Source organism: Phasianus colchicus, chromosome 19 (genome assembly GCF_987193195.1).
Source record: "Phasianus colchicus chromosome 19, bPhaCol1.hap1.1, whole genome shotgun sequence".
Taxonomy (NCBI): domain Eukaryota; kingdom Metazoa; phylum Chordata; class Aves; order Galliformes; family Phasianidae; genus Phasianus; species Phasianus colchicus.
Genome location: NC_143454.1, coordinates 9,232,162 through 9,252,686, shown reverse-complemented (window position 1 = coordinate 9,252,686; position 20,525 = coordinate 9,232,162). Strand labels below are relative to the sequence as shown.

Genomic DNA, 20,525 nt, shown 5'->3' with positions numbered 1-20,525 from the left:
AGGAACCGTAGTACAGCAGAGCTCTGCACATCTCTCCAGGACACGGTGTGTGCTTGGGGTGTCCTCTCACCCAAAGGTCATGTTTGTAATTTGCATGCACTGATGAAATGGCTCTGTCCCACCAGACAGCAACACCCCACCACAAGCAGTTCTGACTTGCTTACATCTCTGGTTATTTGGAGTGGTTGGTGGAGGAATTTGTGCTCTCTCTTTAAAACAAACCCTTTTTTGTCTTTTAGAAAAGGGAGAGAAATGCCTGAGATGGACTAATTCTGAACATCTGAGCCCCTCTGCTTCTATTCAGGCTCTTTTCAGAGTCGGGAGATTTGGATGCAGGCCCATCCTGCAGTCTATCCAGCACATAAATGGGGGCTCCCAGGGGCGGTGATGCTGAACATGCAGAACCCCTTAATCCACAGCCCAGGCAGCAGAATCCAAATCTCTAAAGCACTGCACCTCCTGCCCAGACAGGCCCTCATTACAGGACTGAGTCCTGAGCAGAAGGAGCACGAAACCTTTGTGCTGAGAGAACTAAATTAAACCTTAAATTAAACCTTTTCTTACCGCTTCTAAACGTTTGTGGGTTGTAGTTTTTTTAAAAATTTTTTTAATTTTTTTTTTTCTCTCTCTCTCCATTCACGCCTTTGCTTTGAACTCACGGGTCTGCCTCAGGAACTTTGTAAATCCCTTTTAACCCAGCTCTTCCAATGCAACTGCTGGGAACTGGGGCGGGAGGGGCAGATGTTGGAGAGCTCTGTTTGCTCCCTGGCAGCCGCTGAGCCCTGCTGGCTGTGAGCCCCCCCTCAACCCTGCTGTCCGGAGCCAATCTGAGAAGAAAAGTCAGAATTCTGTTCCGTTTTGCAGTTCTCCATTCTTCCCAACTTTGTCGTTGAGCGGCGGAGCGACAAAAAGGAGTAAGAGCTCATCCAGGGCTGGGGGAGCTGTGCTTGGCCCCGTTGGCTGTTGGAGCTGGTTAATGTTTTTGCAGCGGGGCCAGAGGACGGCGGTGCGGAAGAGGAGGAGGAGGAGGAGGAGGAGGAGAGCATCGGAGGAAGGCAGACGTCCTGTGGCCATCGCGAGTGTTGCTGGTGAGTGGATCCTGGATCTTCTGTGGGGATTCCTGGTGGGATTTCCCAGCTTTGCATGGTGGCAGTGAATGGGGTTCCATAGTGGGGAGCTCTGCAGCAGAACCCAATTGTGCTGCTCCACCGCAGCCCGCTGCAAACTGCTCCAAAGCCGTGTGTGCCCAAAGCACATCCCCAGTTTGTGGTGTAGAACTGGAGGGCTTGATCTGCCCCCATCCCCCCCAGCAGCCATTGCTCTGTTTTCTTTTGATAAGGAGCAAACCTTGCGCCTTTGTTGTTGCTCTTGAATGCATGGGGAAAAAAAAAAAACAACACACACAGAAAAGGGGTGGTTTCTGTGGGCTGGCAGCGAGCCCAGGAGCCGCCTCGTGTATTTCCAGGCCCCTTTTGTAAGCTGGGCCCCTCTGAAGGGTGTTTGGAGACTGCTGTTTGGATACAGTTCCCTGCTGGACGGGGGTCCGAGCCCATGCTCTCCCCTATGGGACCCCACTCACTGCCACCATGCTGCTCTGGGTGCTGCTCAACCCATTGCCCAACATGCATGTGCCGTCACCGATGCAACCGCTGTCCCAGTAGTGACCAGCTGGCACCCCTGCTCACAATCTGGGATCTCTGCAGGTTGACATGTCCTACATGAGCTATGCCCTGCGGGTGGCTGCCCCCCGTCTCCTGCCAGCCCCCTGGAGAAGCCCTCGACCCTACAGCAGCACAACAGGACCCACGACCGAGAAGAGCGTTCCCTACCAGAAGACGCTGAAAGAAGAAAGCAATGGGAGCACGGGGCCCAGCCGACCACCCCCAGCCTCAGCAGAGGTGGTGGTGGTCGGGGGGGGCAGCCTGGGCTGTCAGACCACTTATCACCTGGCCAAACTGGGCATCACCAACGTCGTCCTGCTGGAGAGGGACCGCCTGACAGCGGGCACCACCTGGCACACGGCTGGTGAGCTGCAGGGATGGGAGCCTGTTATTGCTGTTTGTGAGCCCACGTTGCACCAGGGGAGGCTCAGGTTGGATACTGGGAAGCATTTGTTCTCCAAGTGAGTGGTAGTGTACTGTCACAGCTGCACAGAAAGTGCTGGAGTCACCATCCCTGGGGTCTTCCATAACCGTGGAGATGTGGCACTGAGGGACGTGTCAGTGGGTATGGAGGGATGGGCTTGGGGATCTGAGATGGCTTTTCCAACTGTAATGATTCCATGATTGCTATTAATAATGTTATTGCTATTATTGTTAATAATATGCCAATTTTCTTGGGCAGGGAGGGGGGAAACTACAAGAGTTTAACTCAGCCATCATTTCTGGGTGTTGTGTCTTTCAGGGGTAGTTCTCCATAGAGCCCCAACCCCCCTTTTCCCATTCATTTAACACCCAATCAGCAAAAAATCCATGATCTGTAGCGCTCCGAAGTAGCCACGAGATGGAGCAAGAGCCCCAGCAGGGTGACACAGTGCCACGAGTGGGACGGGGAGGGAACCAGGAGGCAACCGGAGCTCCCACCTCGGTCCCACTCGGCTCCGTCCCACGCTGCCCCCAATAGGTTTGCTGTGGCAGCTCCGTCCCAGCGACGTGGAGGTGGAGCTGCTGGCGCACACGAGGGATGTGGTGAGCCGCGATCTGCCGGCCGAGACGGGGCTGCACACGGGCTGGGTGCAGAACGGGGGGCTCTTCATCGCCTCCAACAAGCAGCGCCTCGATGAGTACAAGCGGCTCATGTCGGTAGGATCAGCCCTCAGCATCCCCTTGGGACATAGCGTTGGTCTGTTGGGGTTCGTTGGGTTTGGCATCAGGCAAGATGAAGCCCAAAGATGATCCTTTTTTTGCCCTTTCAGATGTCGTTTTCCCAGTTTCAGAGCAGCCTTTGTGCAGCCTCAGCCCATATTCCCATGCAGATCATCACACCCACCTCCAGATGGAGGGCTTGCCTTAGAGCAACGTCATCCCTGGGCCGTGCGGGGGACTGGGGAGCAAAATGTGTCTTTGGGTTTCCTCCAGCATGGGATGAGTTCACACTCACGGTTTTCTTGTCTGCTGGCAGCTGGGGAAGGTGTACGGCATAGAGTCACACGTCCTGACCCCAGCACAGACCAAGGAGCTGTACCCACTAATGAATGTGGACGACCTGTATGGCACTCTGTACGTCCCCAAGGATGGCACCATGGATCCTGCTGGCACCTGCTCCACCCTTGCCAGAGCAGCAACAGCCAGAGGTGCTACGGTAATGCCTGATTACTAATTAATGCTTGTTGGCCCTGGGAGCAATTACCTCCACGTTCCCCAACTCTGTCTCGTATCAGATCTTTGCCCTGAAGGATGTTGTCCTTTGGCTTTGGTGGTTGTCTGGGTCACGATGATAAAGGAGGGAGGAACTGTGAGGCCCAGGGAAAGTATAGGATGAAGAAAAGACCATTAGGAGGAAGATGAGAGCCCAAGGTGGGTTCCTTGGGTTTAGGGCACACTAACACAACCCACTCCTCAAGGCAGGAATTACCAGTGTGTGGCTTAGGTCATGTGCAAAGCATGGACATAACGAATGTCCCCTGCAGCTGTGGGCACATAGAGGTGTGGTTTGAGCCTGGAATTGAGAGGAGTGTTACTGTCAGCAGTAAGAGGAGTTGCTATTCCAAAAGAAAGATGGCCAGAACCCTGCTGAGCTCCACCTTTCCCAGTGCCAGGGGTGATCCCAGCTCTGACTCTACCTCTTTTTCTCCACCTTCAGATCATAGAGAACTGCCCCGTCACCGGCATCCAGGTCAGAACGGATGACTTTGGGGTGAAGAGGGTGCATGCAGTGGAAACAGCCCATGGGACCATCCAGACTCCCTGTGTAGTCAACTGTGCAGGTACGGATGGGACAGCTCTGTTTTGCACAGCATGTGCACCAAGCCCATGTCCCCCAGCTGATGTGTTCTGTGTGCCCCATCTGATGTGCTCTGTGTCCCCACAGGGGTGTGGGCGCGTGCCCTGGGCCGGCTGGCAGGTGTGCACGTGCCACTGGTGGCAATGCATCACGCCTACGTGGTGACCGAACGCATTGAGGGTATCCAGGTGGGTCCTGCACCACTCCTCTGTGTGCTTCAGTGTTGGTCAGAAACAGAACCACCACTCCTGGATGCACAAGACCTCCAGGATCCCCTCCTGTGCTGTAGGACCAGGTTCTGCATTCACCCCCCTAGGTTCTGATAGCACGGACAGCTGCCTGCCTTATTAGAGCCACATTTAGTATTTAATGACGTTACGACTAGCAGGATCATTTTTTATTATTTATTTATTTGTTCTCAGGGGAATTACTGTAGGGTCTCTGACTTGCTTGGTGTCTGAAAGCAGCGCTCATAAAGATGCCAAACACCTTCTGAAACACCTTCTGTAGCTCTCCAGGCACTTCTGCACCACCCTGAGAAATCTGTTCTGCCTTCTGGCTATTGAGAACTGCTCAGGAGCCGAAGCAGACTTCATTCACTCAGGTGCCAGGGCTTGCAGAGTAACACTTTAATTAGTTTCCACCCCGCTGTCAAAATCTGAGTGGGAGCTTTCAGTCTTCGATGCCTCATATTCAGAAGTGCGGGTGTCTGTTCACCTTTCCATCCCAGTAACTCTGCTGGGCTGTGCAAACACAGCAAGGGAGAGGCACAGAGCAGAGGCTGCAGCTTGCGAGCCCCAGTGCATCCTGCTCCATCCACTTCATTTCATTTGTCAACATGAAATGCAGGAGGCTCTACGACAATACCTTGGCGCTGTCTAAATGTTCACCTATTCATCATTCACAGGAACAAATCCCTCGTTCACTGCATGCTGCTGTGCTTTTATTTTCTCCCATGTAGGTGGGTGGCAAAGCCAAGCTCAGAGCAGGATCTGGGATCAGACCACAGCCCTTGAGTCACTTGGAATCAAGCACCCAGATTTTGGGGCTCCCTGAGCTCCCTCTCCCCCGTTAGGTTGGGAGTGCAGAGGGTGGTGCAGCCCAGCTGTGGTCCAGCTGCACACTCAACCTGCTCAGATTTCTCTATGGGGATGGGATCATGGGCACATGGGGCTGATGGGGCTGCTGCAGCTCTCAGCCCTGGCTCACTCCTGCACCTCCCTTCCTGCAGAACATGCCGAATGTTCGGGATCACGATGCCTCGGTGTATCTCCGTCTCCAAGGCGATGCCCTTTCCGTGGGTGGCTATGAGTCAAACCCCATCTTCTGGGAGGAGGTGAGCAGTGCTGGGAGGCTCTCGAGGGAACGAGGTGGGTTTGCAGAGGACCCACATCAGTGGGGCGGGTGCAGCAGTGAGCTCCTCGTGGCCCTGCACTGCTCAGCCTGGGGGTACCGACCATGCGCTGATTTTGGGAGCTCAGGAGAGCATTGCCCCTGTTGTCTTGCAGGTGATGAGGAAACCAAGTAGGGCTCAGGGCTAACCCTGCTGTGCTGCTCAGTCCCTATGTCTTAATTCAGGCTCTACCCCAGCCCTTATGCTGCATTTTCCAATGCTTCTGTCTCATGGTGGAGGGACTCCGCTCATCACATGATGCCCTGCCATATCTGTAATGTACAGGACATGCAGGGGCTTTGGGTTTGGTGCTTTGCATCTCTGTACTGAGCTGTCCATAAAAACGCAGAGACTGGGATCTGCAAAGCAGCTCTATTTTCTGTGGCCACAAATATTGGTAGAGCTGAGAAGCTCTTACCCATCAGCTGTGCTCTAATTTGTGTCCTAATTCCTGTTTCCCACCTTCAGGTATCAGAGAAATTTGCCTTCAGCCTCTTTGACCTGGACTGGGATGTATTTATGCAGCACATCCAAGGTGCCATCAACAGAGTGCCAGTGCTGGAAAGGACGGGCATCAAATCCACTGTCTGTGGGCCAGGTAACACATGCCTGGGAGCACCAATCTGCTGCCTTCAGGCTGTAGATCCCAGCAGATAGGATTGGGACCCACGAATAGAAGAGGGCAGTTTTGTGGGATGAGCTGGAAATGCAGGAGCTGACACAGCTCTTCAAATCCTTGCATGCTGTCACTGCCCTACGCTCTTATTCCTGATCCAGCCCATGCACTTACATCTCATTTGTCCCTTGCTTGCACTATGCTGTGGGACGTTGGGATTTGTGGGAGCATTGATCAGAGCCTGTGCTGGTGGCTGTGCATTCTGCTGGGGACAAGAAGGGCTGCTACACCCTGGGAGACACAGAGAGGACCCATCCATGCTGGGACTGCAGTGGTGTCACCTTCCTGGGGGTGGCATACCAGGCTGAGCCCTGCCTTCTTGTGGTGCAGAGCTGGGGGACAAACAAAGGTTCCCAGCTGGTGCTGGAGCTGCTGAGCTGGGAATGAAGGGATGCATTTTCTCAAGTAGCGACTGCTGTTTTCCTGAGATTTATATTATTATTGTGACTGTGGGGTTCCAGGCATCAGGCCTGAAGACATTTGGTTTGCTTCCAGTGTCTTGCAGCCCATGCAGGTAGGGGTGATGGCACCATCGAGCTGAGCCATAAGCAGTTGGTTTGGCCTTGAAACCCTCCACATGCCAACAAAAATCCTTTTTGCTGAAGCACTTAAAGGGAAACCCTGGAGAGCCCTGGGAAGGAGCTGGTCTGTACACAAAGGGAAAGCAGGGCACATCTCTGGCCCTGCAGCATGCATAATGCAGAGGCTGCGCCCTGGCTTTGGTTGAACTGCGGTGTGAGTGGAGCTGGGGGCCTCCAACAGACAGCTGACAGGTTTTAGATAGATGTCAAGTATTTGTAATGCAGAGGGGTAATTTGCAAAGGGTCAGCACTCCTCCTTTGCTTGATTTAAAGGTGCTGCTGGTCTGCTTGCCACAGAGGAATCAGGCAGGGCTGGAGCAAATAGCAAATGCTTGTTCTTTCTGCTGTGCTGTAAATATTTCACCACCAGAACAGAAAGCTGCCCCTCAGTGAGGGAGTTCCTGCAGTGATTATGGGAGCAAAGTTTGGGTGCAATGCAGACCCAGCTCACATTTTGCACGGTTGCACAAACTGCCCTGACGCAGGGAGGATGGCACACCTCCAACAGGGTGTTGTGCTCTGCCCTTCACGTGTGAGAGGTGCACCAGGGATGCGGCTGATGGTTGTGTTGGGAACAAGAGCCTTGAGCAGCACCAATGGCTTCACCGAGTGGCTTAAATTCATGGCACTTCTCAGCAGGAATCAATAACAGTGAAAGCAAAATAGAAAGAGGAACGAAGCCACCAATGGCAGGAGCAGGATGAAGTCAGAGCAGGATCTCTGCAGGACAGAGCCTGGCTGATGCATCTCCCTGTGTCCTTCAGAGTCGTTCACAGCTGACCACAAACCTCTCATGGGGGAGGCTCCAGAAGTCCGAGGTTTCTTCCTCGGCTGCGGCTTCAACAGCGCCGGTAAGAAAGCATAGGAAACCCCGCTGCATGCATCCCAGTGTGAGCATCAAACCCCGGCAGTGATGGTGCTCAGCCTCATTGGTGTCCTCACCTCTTCCCCAGGGATGATGCTGGGAGGAGGCTGCGGGAAGGAGCTGGCCCATTGGATCATCCACGGCCGGCCGGAGAAGGATATGTATGGCTACGACATCAGGCAAGGCTGTGCTGGCACCCAATGGGGAGCATGGGGATGGCTGTTAAAATCAGGTGTCTAGGCAGTGTCTGTGCCACAGCCCCTGTCCCCTGAGAAGCTGGAATCAATTAGGCCCATGGATTTAATGAATTTACACGTGGGATTTATCTCATTTGCCTCATTCTGCTTCTACGCAAACTGCTTCCATCAGACACGAGGAGATTGCAGTGTTGAGGAAGGACAGGGTAATTATGTTTGGGTTGTGTTGTTGTTCAATTAGTGCTGTGCTTAATCCTCTAAGTTAATAATCGGGGGTGATGATTGCAACTGGAGGAAGATTAGTGTTCCCTCTCTGCGGCGCTGCATGGGCCGGGAGATTTGGGCTGTGCAGATGTTGGCTCTGTAATTGCTTTTGACTTGTTCAATCGTGTCTGATTGGGTTTGGGCTTTCTTGCAGGGCTGCTTGTGACAGCAACAAGCTTGTCAGGGGTAGATCTGTGAAAATCACATTGCTTTGATGGGAACGGTGGTAAACAGACCATGGAGCCAGCATGGGAGCTGCTGCTAACACACAGAATCACAAAATGGTTTGAGTTGGAAGGGACCCTGAAAGGCCATCTGGTCCCAATCTCTGCAGTGATTAAGGACACCCACAGCTCCACAGGGTGCTCAGAACCCCTCCAGCCTGACCCTGGCTCTCTGCAGGGACGGGGCATCCACCACCTCTCTGGGCAACCTGTGCCAATGCCTCACCACCCCTATTGTAAAACACTTTTTGCTCGTATCCAACCTACACTGGTTTGCAAAGCAGGCAGCAACCCCACGGCCCCCGTGGCCCCACAGCAGTGGTGCTTTGCCATTGGGCATCGTGGCCATGCACAGCACTGGCTCCTTGGGGTGCTCCATCCTTCTGATGCTCTGCCTTTCCTGCACTTGTCAAGCTGATAGCAGTCCTGTTTATTTGTTTTTTTTTTTTTTATTATGATTACTGAGCTCCTCTTTAAATAACTCCCGTTCCCTCACATTTAAATATTTATCCTCTCAAATCACTTGCTTGTAAATATTTCATCTGGCAGCTGTTGCTCCTCTCCCTGCTGTCAAAATGCAGTGTGGTGGTGGTGGCAGGGCTGGGGCCATCCCCTGCCATGTGTCCCCTGCCATGTGTCCCTACCATGTGTCCCCTGCCACCTGTCACATGTGGGCAGAGTGGGGAAGAAAGCCAAAAATACCATTCTGAAGGGTCCTATATGTTACATTTTGCCTTGCCTTCTGCCTGCTGCTCTACAGAACTGGGGGCTCTGGGCAATGGGGACAAGAGAGATGCCACCAGCCAAGAGGTGACAGTCCAGGAATCACAGGGCTATGGCACAGGATATGGCAACAACACCCCAAACCCATGCTGAACTGGCACATTCCTTCAAGGAGATCTTTCTATTTGAAAGAGGAAAACATGTCAAACAAATTTAAAATGCTTTGGGTTTTATTTATATTTCAGTCTAGGGAGAATTGGATGAAAAATGCGAGGAATGTTCGTGGCTCTCTTCCTCTTCTTGCATTTCAGGCTGGGTTGTGCAAGAAGAGCTCTCTGAGGTTTGCCCAGTGCTGAATCAGGGCAGAAATAACCTCAATTTCTCTTGTTTCTTATTTTTCCCCAGCAGGGTTGCATCCTGCTCTGGTAAATCTGACAGGGCACAGGGATGGCAGAGCCACGGGGACGAGCATTTTGATGGGCAAGAGACATGATTTGGGTTCCTCTGCTTTCCTCCCTGCAAAAGGGAATAGAAATCACAATTTTACACCACGGCAGCTGCCAGCACCTCCTATTGCAAGGCTGTGCCTAGGGGTCCTATGCCCACCATCCCTTTCTCTGCTCTTCAGGAGGTTCCACCACTCCCTCACTGACAACAACTGCTGGATTCGGGAGCGGAGCCACGAATCCTACGCCAAGAACTACTCGGTTGTTTTCCCCCACGATGAGCCGCTGGCAGGGCGCAACATGAGGAAGGACCCTCTGCATGAGGTGGGCACCCAAGTGCATCCCTGCTCCCCTCCATCAGCGTGGCACTGCTCACCCCACTGTGCAATGTAGGGATGCTGGGGTGGGCTGACGCCAATGGAAGTTAGATGGTGGAGATGCCAAATATTCCACTAAGACTCAACATAGCGCTGGTCAACGGGTGATGAAAAAGTTCAAAGCAGAGCTCAGAGCCCACCAAAAACACTCACAGAGCCCAGCAGGGAGTTGAGCCCTTTCCAATGACTGCAAATTCACACCAAAGTATCCTTCTTCCGACAGAGAGCAGTAAAACAGACATTCCTCTCCACCGGCCCCCGATGTTTGGTTGACAGCTCCGTTGTTTTCTGTCACCGAGAATGCAATTTATTTTTTAATAGTGTGTCTAATAAGCAGTGCCCATTTGACTGACAGCCTGGTATTTATGCATGCAGCTCCAGAACATGTGCTGCGTTTTATAAATAGGCACTGAATCATTGCTGAAATATTCTGCAAAATCTATTCTTTTCCGAATGGAGGTACCCAACAAAAATATCTTAATGGATCCCTAATTAATTGCGCATGGAGAGATTTTCCTGAGAGCACGGAGCAGGAATGAGAAGGTTGCTGTGTGAATCTCTGATGTTGGTATAATTATGGAAATCGTTGGGGAGAATGGTGCCGTCTGCATTCAGTGCAGCGCAGATTCAGTGCTGAAGCAGTGATTTGTGCAGTGCAGGTTTTGGTGCAGGTTTTGGTGTTCAAAGTGTTGTATGGGGGACATAAACATCAGCCAGTCCATAGGGCAATGGGGAGTTCTGCTGGCTTAGAGGACAACCCCAGGAGCTGATTTTGGCTGCTGATAGCTGACGCCAAGGGGTTGTGAGTTGGGTTTTGAGCGTGCATTGCAGGTGGCTGGAGGAGGGCACAGAGAAAAGTACTGCTTTTAACCTTTTTTTCCCCCATTTCTCTGGCTTTGTCTCAAGCAGGAGCTGCTCCAGCAGGGCTGTGTGTTCCAGGAGAGGCATGGCTGGGAGCGGCCAGGTTGGTTCAGCCCAGGAGGAGCAGCTCCGGTAAGCACAGTGCTGGGTGTGCGGGGTGTGCTGCCCTGAAAGCAGTGCATCTCCCCAGAACAGGTCCATGAAAACATCCATTAATTCACTCTAACAGTAAGCAGGAGGAGTTCTATGCGTGTGTCTGCCTGTCCCTCTGCAACAGGCAGCAGTGCAGGGGGCACTGGTGTCCCTTCTGTACATTGGGAACTGTGGGAAGAGGCACCCAGAGGCCCATGAGGACCTAGCAGTTCAGCCATGTCCTATAGGACCCTCTGCCTCTCCCTGCATGGTGTGGAGCAACCCTTTGGCTTCGGGGTTCTTCCTATTACCCCCCCACATCCTCACACTTCTCCCCCAGGTTCTGGATTATGACTATTATGGCGCTTACAGCCAGGAGCGGCACAGGGACTACGCCTACAGCCAGCTGCTGGCAGATGAATACACCTTCGACTTCCCACCACATCACAACATTGTGAGTGCGGTGTGGGGGCACATCTGGAGCTGGTGGGGGTGGTGGAAGCCCCAGAGCCCCTGCAGCACTCTGCCTTTGGATAGAGTTGGGGAGGCTCAGGGGGATGGAAACTCAAAGCTGGGGGAAATGTTCTCCGAAAATGAAGCGAAACGCATGGCTTGTGCTTGGAGAGCTCAGAAGAGGCCATGTGAGTTTTACTGCTGCTCTTTCCCAAAGGAAAGAGATGAAACCATCTTGGGGAAGATCCATCTGCAGAGCATTGGTTCCCCAGCCAGCTCAGTGTCCCCAAACTGCAGTGCAGAGCAAAGGACCCGATGGAAATGGGGGAAGGAATGCCTTGTTTGATCAGATGAGCCATTATTATTGAGAGCTCTCACTGTTACTGACATAAGGAATGAGACAGGGCGTACACTGACTTGTCACCCTTAACACTGACTTTTCGTGTATATTTTGAAGCCCTACAGTGAACTTTAAAGTCACCAGGTGTGCATCCTGGTGGTGTTTCTCATGACGTAAATGGTTTCAGCAGTGTGTTTGCTTTAATTTTAGATCAAGAAGGAATGCCTGACGTGCAGAAATGCCCTGGCTCTCTTTGACATGTCTTATTTTGGGAAGTTCTACCTGGTTGGCCCCGAAGCTACCAAAGCAGCCAACTGGCTGTTCAGTGCTGACGTGAGCAAAGCACCAGGTACTGCCAGCCCCTCTCACTGTGTGTGGGGCATCCTGAACCAGAGCACAGAGCAGGGAGCCAAACCAGCTTTTGTTCTGTGCATGATACAACCCTAAGGGGAAAAAGCTTTGCTCCCATCTCTGGGTAGGGCACGGTGCACTCAGGTGCAATGGTAGTAATCGGTTTGTTTAAGAATTGGGATAAGTGTTGATGCTCCCACAGGCAGCACCGTGTACACCTGCATGCTGAACAAGCGTGGAGGGGTGGAAAGCGACCTGACCGTCAGCAGGATCAGCCCCGGTGACCCCAGCTCCCCGCTGGCCCCTGCCTTCCAAGGTAAAACCCTGGGCATGGGGCAATGGGGTTTGTGCCTCCAGCCTGAGCCAGGCATGCAGCTGCATCCTTGGGATGCTCCCTGCAGTGGGGATGGGAAGCCACAGAGATGGGCTCAGCACAGGGCTCTCTGTCCTCGCTGTGCTCAGGACCATGCGTGGCCGCGGGCACAGTGCTGATTGCATTTACCTAATGGCAGCCACCTGTTTTTTTCCACTTCCACCCCTCGCTGTCTATAACCCAATTATCCCCTTTGTGCCGGGGGCTTGTGCTGTTCATTGGTGTTATTGGGTTTCTTCAGGCCAGGATGGTGCTCTGACCTCTCCCAAAGCCCTTATCAGCTGCCATAAAGGCGAATTGAAAGGAAGCAGAGCAGCCAACCCTGGGGGCAGGAATGGCATTAGGGAGCAGCAGGGGAGGAGGGCACCAAATTGGGCTGCAGCCCCACTGGCAGCACTGTGCTGTGCTGTGGCACCCTGGCATCCCACACCCCTTTATCCCCAGTGGTCAGGGGCAGTGTGGTGATGGGGAGTGGTTGGCAGAGCTGCAGGGTCTGACGGGTGATGGAGAAGCTGAATAGGAGCGAGTCTATTTTTTCAATTACAGTAGGTGGCTGCACTTATTATCGTTATGACAGAATATCAGAGAGTAATTTTGTAGTGGCAGGAAAGGAAGAGGAAAGATCGATCGCGCAATAACCAGTTCCTAAACCACATCCTTGGGAATTTTTCACCCAGGATTATCAACAAGACAAAATTCCTCCTCATACTCACACACACAGCTCCTTGCCTACCCACCCTAACCCTGAGCCCCAGTGGAGTTACATTACAGGGCTGCAATGGGGTTGGATTCCCAGCACAAAGGAGGCTGTAGGCACACAGCTCCCATCTCCCACGTCCAGCCCAGCTCCGATGCACCATGCCCTTCTTCCTCCACACCATTACATTGACTCTGTGGTAGACAAAACATTGAGATCTTTTGCTGTTGGCCTCAAGGACAGGGAGTTTTCTCTTTCCGTGATGTTTTCTCCCAGGTATCTCCAGGGCTTTGACAACTGGCAAAAACTCCATCAGCAGGGCTGGTGTGGGCAGTGTCTCTGAACTGCAGCGTGCTGGGGAAGCTGCATGCAAAGGAAAGCAAATGCAGTGAATTGTGAGGCTGCTGTGGCCCATTGGAGGCCAAGAGCACTTGCATTATGCTACCTTTGACTCCAGCCCTTAGAACTCCTTGCATAAGAGTAGAGCAGCAGGGTTGCTCAAAGTGCTCTGTTTTTCATGGCCCCACATCCTGACTTACACTGAGCAGAGCATCACCGCCAGCCCAGTGCCATTGATCTTAAAGCACTGCTGGGGTTGGGGGATGTCATTTTCCAGGAGATGGTTACTACCTGGCCATTGGTGGGGCCGTGGCTCAGCACAACTGGTCACACATCACCACAGTGCTGCAGGACATGAAGCTGCAATGCAAACTCATTGACTGCTCGGAGGAGCTGGGCATGATGAGCGTGCAGGGTCCACTGAGGTGAGTGGGCTGTAGCCTCTTTCCCTGAGCCCCATTCATGAGATAAGATCCCCAACCCATCCCACCGTGCCCACTGACCATGTCCCCAAGTGCCACATTTCCACCGTTCTTGAACACCTCCAGGGAACGATGAATTCACCACTCCCTGGGCAGCCCATGCCAACACCTCACTGCTCTTTTGGAGAAGAAATCTTTGCTATATACCCAACCTGATGAGTAAGCAGCTGTTGGTGATGCCCACCAGGAGGAGAGCAGTGAGCTCTCTGCTTTGCTGTTCCCCCACAGCCGTACTGTGCTGCAAGAGCTGCTGGACACCGACCTCAGCAATGAGGCCTTCCCCTTCTCCACCCATAGGCTCGTGAAAGCTGCAGGATGCACGGTAGGACAGCACTTGGGGTCCCAAGGGATGTCTTCTACTGCCTATGGGTTTGTTGAGTGTCTTCTCTGGGCTATGGCTTCCTCTGCAATGAGCAAGCCAGGTTTTGGGTTGTTTTTTTTTTGTTGGAAAAAGCCAAAAACCATGATGGGAACTGGGCTTGGTGGCTGGTGCATGGCGGTGCTGGAGGGAGCTGAGGGCCTTCAGGCAGATGAGGGGTGAGCACTGGTGATAGAGAGATTTATTTGACACTCTGGATCCCTTCCTCTTCCTTTAAAAAAAAAAAAAGAGGTAGGGACGATTTAATATGAAATGTGTCACATCCTCCCTGTAAGGGCTGAGGAGCCTGAGGACTCAGTGCATTTGATCACAGAAGAAGCCTGACAACCTTAAGCTTTCTGTTTAAGCACGGATCATTTTGCATTTGCTGAGAGTTCAGTGCTCGTGTCTGCGGTTATGCAATGGGACATGGGGATGGCCACGTGCCAGGGGCTGAGCCTTGGGGGTGATGAGAGGAATCCAGCCCCACTGCCCACCCAGGGGGAGCTGATGTGTTTTCAGATACTGTTTTTTCCCAAGACTGTCATTCAGCAAGAAAACAGCACGGCTGGGAAACAGAATCTCATTTTCTTGCTTACTTGCTTGATGACATACTCAGTCAATTCCAGCTAAGCTCTTGTAACTGGAAATGGTGGTTAAGAATACACTTTGAGTTCTAGGCAGAAATCAGCTAAAGTAGTGCAGTGATATCGGTTACGTGGGTCTCTACATAGCATCCATTGGTGTAACAGTGGCTGTAGCAGGAAACAATACTTCCATTTGTTTATTGACAGTGTTGTAGGAAATAATGCAATTTTGGAACTCACTACAAATCTTCCTGAAAGTGGCTCAAGAAAATAACAGCAGGGATTCCTCCTCCTCCTCCTCTTCCTCCTCCTCCTTCTCCTCCTCCTCCTCCTCCTCTTATCTGGTTTGTGACCCCAAAAAGTGCCCCCTGCTCTCAGGGATGGGCTTTGTTTCAATTCATCCTCAGGACAAGTGATGCTTGCTTGGGGATTCTGCCATGTTGTGTGCTGATGTAGCCTGAGACACCCTGAACAGGAGAGTTTGTGGCCACAAAGTGTCAAAGTGCAGCCATAAACTTCGTGCCAGCTGCCATTGGAGCAGGGAATGGGACAGGAGTGAAATTGGGTTAAGCCACACACGTGGATACTTTTCATTGGGAATTAAAGTGGCTTTAATTCGAATGCAGCCGGCTGCTGAAAGGCTTGCTGCTAAATCAAATTACGGCTATTTAGAGGGTGAAGAAGAGACTCGTCAGGGCTCAGAACACTTGAAGTAAGGCACAGATTTGCCTAACGCAGATAGATCCTCCAAACTGTCACTGTGCAGGTGCCAAAATCCACTGTGCTTCCCGAAGAGGGGATGGTGGCACGGGGGACCCTAAGGCCAGCCCTGATTGCAGCTCACCACATATCACTGTCAGTGCTGACAGGCTACAATCCTCCCTTGTAAGAGCTGTGACAGCCTCGCAGCATCTCCTAATAATCCACTTATCCCTGTGAAAGGTGTAGCAATGTTCTCATCTGCTGGAGTGTCACTGGTTTATTTGCATTTTGCCCCAAGTTTGCAATAATAATAATAATCCTGTCCTAAACTGCTCACAGAAATGTTTTGGTGTCTTTTAAGTGCAAATGCCCTGATTTAAAGGAAGAACAGCTTTCCTGCCCTCTCAGGGTGAGTTCAGAGGGGCTGAACGCAGCCCAGCAGCTCTAAGTGGGAGCACTGAGGTTTTTGTGCATTAACACAGAGGTTGAACAGAATCAGCTGGTGAGATAGGAGAGTTCCTGCAGAGTTAATGACTCTGGAAATTACTGATTGGTTTGTGAATGTATGTATATAGTGTCTCTCATTGTATTGAACAGCAGAGAAAGGGCCCCGTTTGAATTTCAGTGCTGGGTGTGGGATAAAGTTCAGGTTTGAGCTTTCTAGAATAATCAAAACGCTTTTGAACTGTTGCTCAAAGACTCGGGAGTTGATGCTATTTCACAGCTCTGTTTGAAGCTGAACAGAAACCTCGGCTCCCCCTGGGCCTGCTCTGTGTGTTACACACCTGTATGCAGCTCCTATTCCTCTCCATGCAAACCTAACTCCCGGTGCCCCAAATTTTCCAACCATACATGTTTCCTACAACAAATGGCTCGGCCTTATTGTCAGGATGCCTGGTTTCCCGCAGCAGCAGCCTTCTTGGGGCTCGGTGCATTCAGTGTTGGGTTAATTACACTGCTGGGAGCGATGCTACAGAGCACTGCCTCTGCTGCAGGATCCTGAGCATCCTCCCGGGGTGGGCAGGGTGAGGGTGGGGATGCTGGGCTCAGCCCTGGGTGTCAGCAGGAGGCTGCTGGGGGTGGGACACATCCCCAAAGTGCCACACAGAGAGGGTATGGCTTCTCTACCCCACCAGCAATACAGCAGATTTCAGGGACACAGGATGCAGTGCCCATAGGCTTTCCCAGGGTGTACTGGATCAGCAGAGGGAGACAAAGGCCTGGCTGGTGTGGGAGCATTGCTGCTGACCGACGGTCAGCTGCCACGCTGCACAGCCCTGCTCCATCCTCAGGGATTTGGGGCTTTTGTACTCTGCAGGTGCGTGCCATGAGGCTGTCCTTTGTTGGTGAGCTGGGCTGGGAGCTGCACGTGCCCAGGGAGAACTGTGTCAAGGTGTACCAGGCAGTGATGGAGGTGGGTGCCCGGCATGGCATCACCAACGCTGGCTACAGAGCCATCGACAGCCTCAGCATCGAGAAAGGTTTGAGCCTCTCCTTACGGCAGCACTTGTTGCTTTGCTTCTGACCTAATGTGCAAATGTCTTTTTCCCAGCATGGGGGTGGGTTAGTGAGGATGGAGGGCAACTTTCCCATCTGTGGCTCCTATTGAGGGTGCTTTGTCCAAGGCCAAGTGAAGCAAGGGATGCCCAACAGGCTGCTATCCCGGTCTCCAGCTTTTGCTTACCAAGGCAGGGACACCCCTGTTTGTTCTCTGCAGGGTACAGACATTGGCACGCAGACCTCCGCCCTGATGATACACCACTGGAAGCAGGCTTGGCATTCACCTGCAAGCTCAAATCCAGCATTCCCTTCCTGGGACGGGAGGCTGTGGAAGCCCAAAAAGCTGCAGGCATCTTCCGCCGCCTCGTCTGCTTCACCACGGATGAGTGAGTGCAGTGCCCTGGGGCACTTCCATGCTCCTCAGCACCCAATGCCAGTGTGATGAGACTCACAGTGCTCCCACCCAGCCCCATGCATGCACACGGGGCTCATCTCCCACCTGCTCAGCTGCTTTCTGTGCTCTAATTCAGGCTCTAATTTAAGTCCCACCACACATTCCCTGCTAGATACTTAATGGGAGCTGGAAACAGTGTGACAGGGAGTGGGTTGATCGTGTTGCACCCAGAGCAGCAGCAGCAGGGCTTGTGAATCAAGCTGGAGAAGATTTGACTGCAAAGCAGAGGGGGCTGTGGGGCTGCAGCCTCCATGCCAGGGGGAGCCCCAGCACATGGGGTTGCCGCCTTCAACCCCTTCCTCTGGTTTGTGCCGTTCCAACCTGGTTCTTTCCTGCCTTTACCCTACAGGAAGGTGCCAATGTTCGGCCTCGAGGCCATCTGGAGGGACGGCAAGGTGGTGGGCCACATCCGCCGGGCAGATTTTGGCTTTGCCATTGACAAAACCATCGCCTACGGTTACATCCGCGATCCTGCGGGGGGACCCGTGAGTACGGCACTGTCAAGTCCCTCCCTGTGCCCAAAGGCTGGCAGGGATGCACAGCACCCGTGTTGGAAGCCATATGCACAAATATGTTGCTGGCAGCTGGGGTGCGAGACATTGCACCCTCATGTCCCTCCCCCGTGCACAGTGGTGGTGGCACAGGATGCGATGGGGAGCGATGCTGCAGCTCAGCTGCTGCACTGTCCTCACTGGTGACATCCAGACTGCCACACAGCATGGCTCTGCTACTGCTATCCACCCCCAGCGCTTTCTCAGATGTTAATTGCAAGCAAGTATTTAATTGTGGTGGTAAATTAACTGATATTATGGGAGTGAATAGCCAATAGGAGCATGGCAGGTTCCTAATTAACCCTGGGAGACTCCTGGCTGGTAAATCAGGTGCCCTCGTTAAGTGGTGTGTTATAGACAGAGAGCTGCAGGCCTATGTGGGGATAGAGGGCTCTGGGTGATGTCCCTTGGGGCTGGCTCTCTTGCAGCACATATGCTTGTGCTTTAATCCTCTGGCTTGCCTTAATGTTTAATCCTGTGTTAGTGCAATGCTCCTGAGTCAGGCAGTTCAGAGTTTGAGCTACCTCTGCAGCCCCCCCGGGGCAACATCTCTCTATTTTGGGGCATGGCTTTTCCTCAGGACAGCTTTGTACCATTTGGGACAGGGAGAGGGATGGGGATGTGTGCTGATTAGGGGGATGCAGGGCTCAGGGCTGCTCATTTCCTTTGGGGAGATGTGCAGGAGCATTTCAGTGAGCATTTGAGGGGTGTCAGACTGTCCCTGTCCCATAGCCAGGAGGTGGCTGCAGGCTCTGGGATGCTGCAGTGGAGTCTTCAATAGGTGATCCCATTCTGGGACCGCTATTATGACCATTTCCCCCTATATTTGGGTTTCTCCCTTCCCTGCCATCTTGTTCCCAGCCACCTCTGCCTGCCCCAGGCAGTGTGATGGAGGTGATGGGATGGAGGTGGCACGGGGACAGCCCCCTCCTGCCTGCAGCACTGAGTGCACCCAGCCGGGCACATCGATCACAACTTTCCCCTCTCTTGTCTTGCTGCAGGGAAATCTCTGTGGCTACAGGGCCGACAATAGGGCCAACGATGGGTCTGACAGCTGCAGACACCACAGGGAGCAGTTGTGCACGCGGGGGCTGTTTGCAGGGCCCCAGCCCTGCCAGCTCATTGTGCAGCCGCCTGCAGAACGCAGCGCTCATTAAGCAGATGTTAATGCACAGCCTTAATCTCTCTGCTCCCTGTGCCTAACTCCCGCTTGATTTATGCCGTGATGGGGGGTTGCTGTGTGGGCAGGGACCTTTCCCTGCATTAAGGCATCTTGGGTGCTGGTACTGCTGAAGGGGACGTCTCCTGCAAGAACAACCTGCTGCTAGCATGGTCCTCTCCTGCAAGCAGTGCCTGGCTGGGGATTAGTGGGGACTGACCCCATTGGGTTTGCACCCCCCTGCTGCCCACCCAAAGCCTATTTGTGAGCCCACCTGACTTGGATGCTATTGGGGAAAAAAAAAATATCCAAAACGCTCCATGCTTTTAAAAATCTACTTTCCTCTTCTCTGTGCATCCTCCTGGGATGGCAGAGCTGGGTTTTCTGCAGGGTTGTGGGGTTGCATGGGAGAGTCCTCTGAGCGTGGGGAGGGTGCAGAGATGGGGTTAGGTGGTGTGGGGGCTGCTGCTGCCTCCTGGTGCCTGGCTGTGCCTAACAGGGGGCTCTCTGCCTTGCAGGTCTCACTGGATTTTGTGAGGAGTGGCAGCTATGAGCTGGAGAGGATGGGAGTGCGCTACCCTGCCCAGGCACACACCAAATCCCCGTTTGACCCGGACAACAAGCGAGTGAAGGGCATCTACTGAGAGCCTGCAACGGAGAGAAAAGAATACTGCTGGCCCCATTCCCTGCCCGGCAGTCTGACGTGAACTCACTGAATAAATTTGGGTCAGATTAGAAGGGAAGAAGAGGAAAAGATTTCAAAAAGTCCAAGAATTTTGTTCCTGGGTTTTCTAAATGAAGCAATACCACTACAGCAATAATTCTTTCCCATGGGTTAATCGACCTGAAAACAGTGTTTTGCTTGACTGCAAATGAAATGGTTTCAATTTTTGACTTTGCTGGAAACCCTTTTCTCCCTAAACGTAGTTTCACGCTGCTTGGAAATGAATTTTTTAAACTAAATGTCTGCCATTAATACAGCCATCACCTCCAAACCTGCCATCGCACCGGGCTCTGTCCCCACTCTGATGGGTGTCACTGGGTTGGGTCTGTGCCCTGGGAGCCTAGTGGGTGGGGAGACATGGGTAAATGGGTGACTCCTCAATAGTTACAGCCCTGCACATCCCTTGGGAAGGAGCAGGGGCAGGGGATGCTCTCCCTGCTGCAGGATTCTTCTGAACTGTGATGTAATTGGTTTTATCTGAAAGGGTTTTAAGCATGAGCTTCTATTGGCTTCATTGGTAACTGTCACCTAAATCCCTTTAAAAATCGAGCCCAGGGTGCCCAACCATTCCGTGCTCACTTCAGTTCTGTTTGCTTTGCCGAAGGGCTGTCTCTGTGCAGGAGATGGGAAGGGCTGATCTTCCTCAGTTCCAATCACTGACCTTTTCCATTTCCAGCAGCACAAGAGCAAAGGCAAGTTTTGAGCTGTGCATCCAGAGAGCAATTGGTGCCCCAGGGAGCGCCGCTGGCTTGCACTCTGCTTTTGAAATGAGGA

General features: G+C 52.7%; 1 protein-coding gene across 1 annotated transcript; it reads left to right on the top strand.

The window, feature by feature from the left end:
• Nucleotides 1-727: 727 nt before the first annotated feature.
• Nucleotides 728-20,251, top strand: SARDH (sarcosine dehydrogenase). Its single transcript, XM_031601815.2, has 22 exons — nt 728-914; nt 989-1,088; nt 1,704-2,025; nt 2,623-2,801; nt 3,121-3,300; nt 3,802-3,925; nt 4,030-4,130; nt 5,174-5,278; nt 5,804-5,933; nt 7,357-7,443; nt 7,546-7,636; nt 9,494-9,635; nt 10,598-10,681; nt 11,022-11,135; nt 11,685-11,823; nt 12,028-12,141; nt 13,512-13,659; nt 13,945-14,038; nt 16,682-16,844; nt 17,081-17,249; nt 17,667-17,802; nt 19,546-20,251. Exons 3-22 carry the CDS (start codon nt 1,710-1,712, stop codon nt 19,669-19,671), a joined length of 2,742 nt encoding a protein of 913 aa, XP_031457675.2. The 5' UTR covers nt 728-914; nt 989-1,088; nt 1,704-1,709; the 3' UTR covers nt 19,672-20,251.
• The last annotated feature ends 274 nt before the right edge of the window (nt 20,252-20,525 follow it).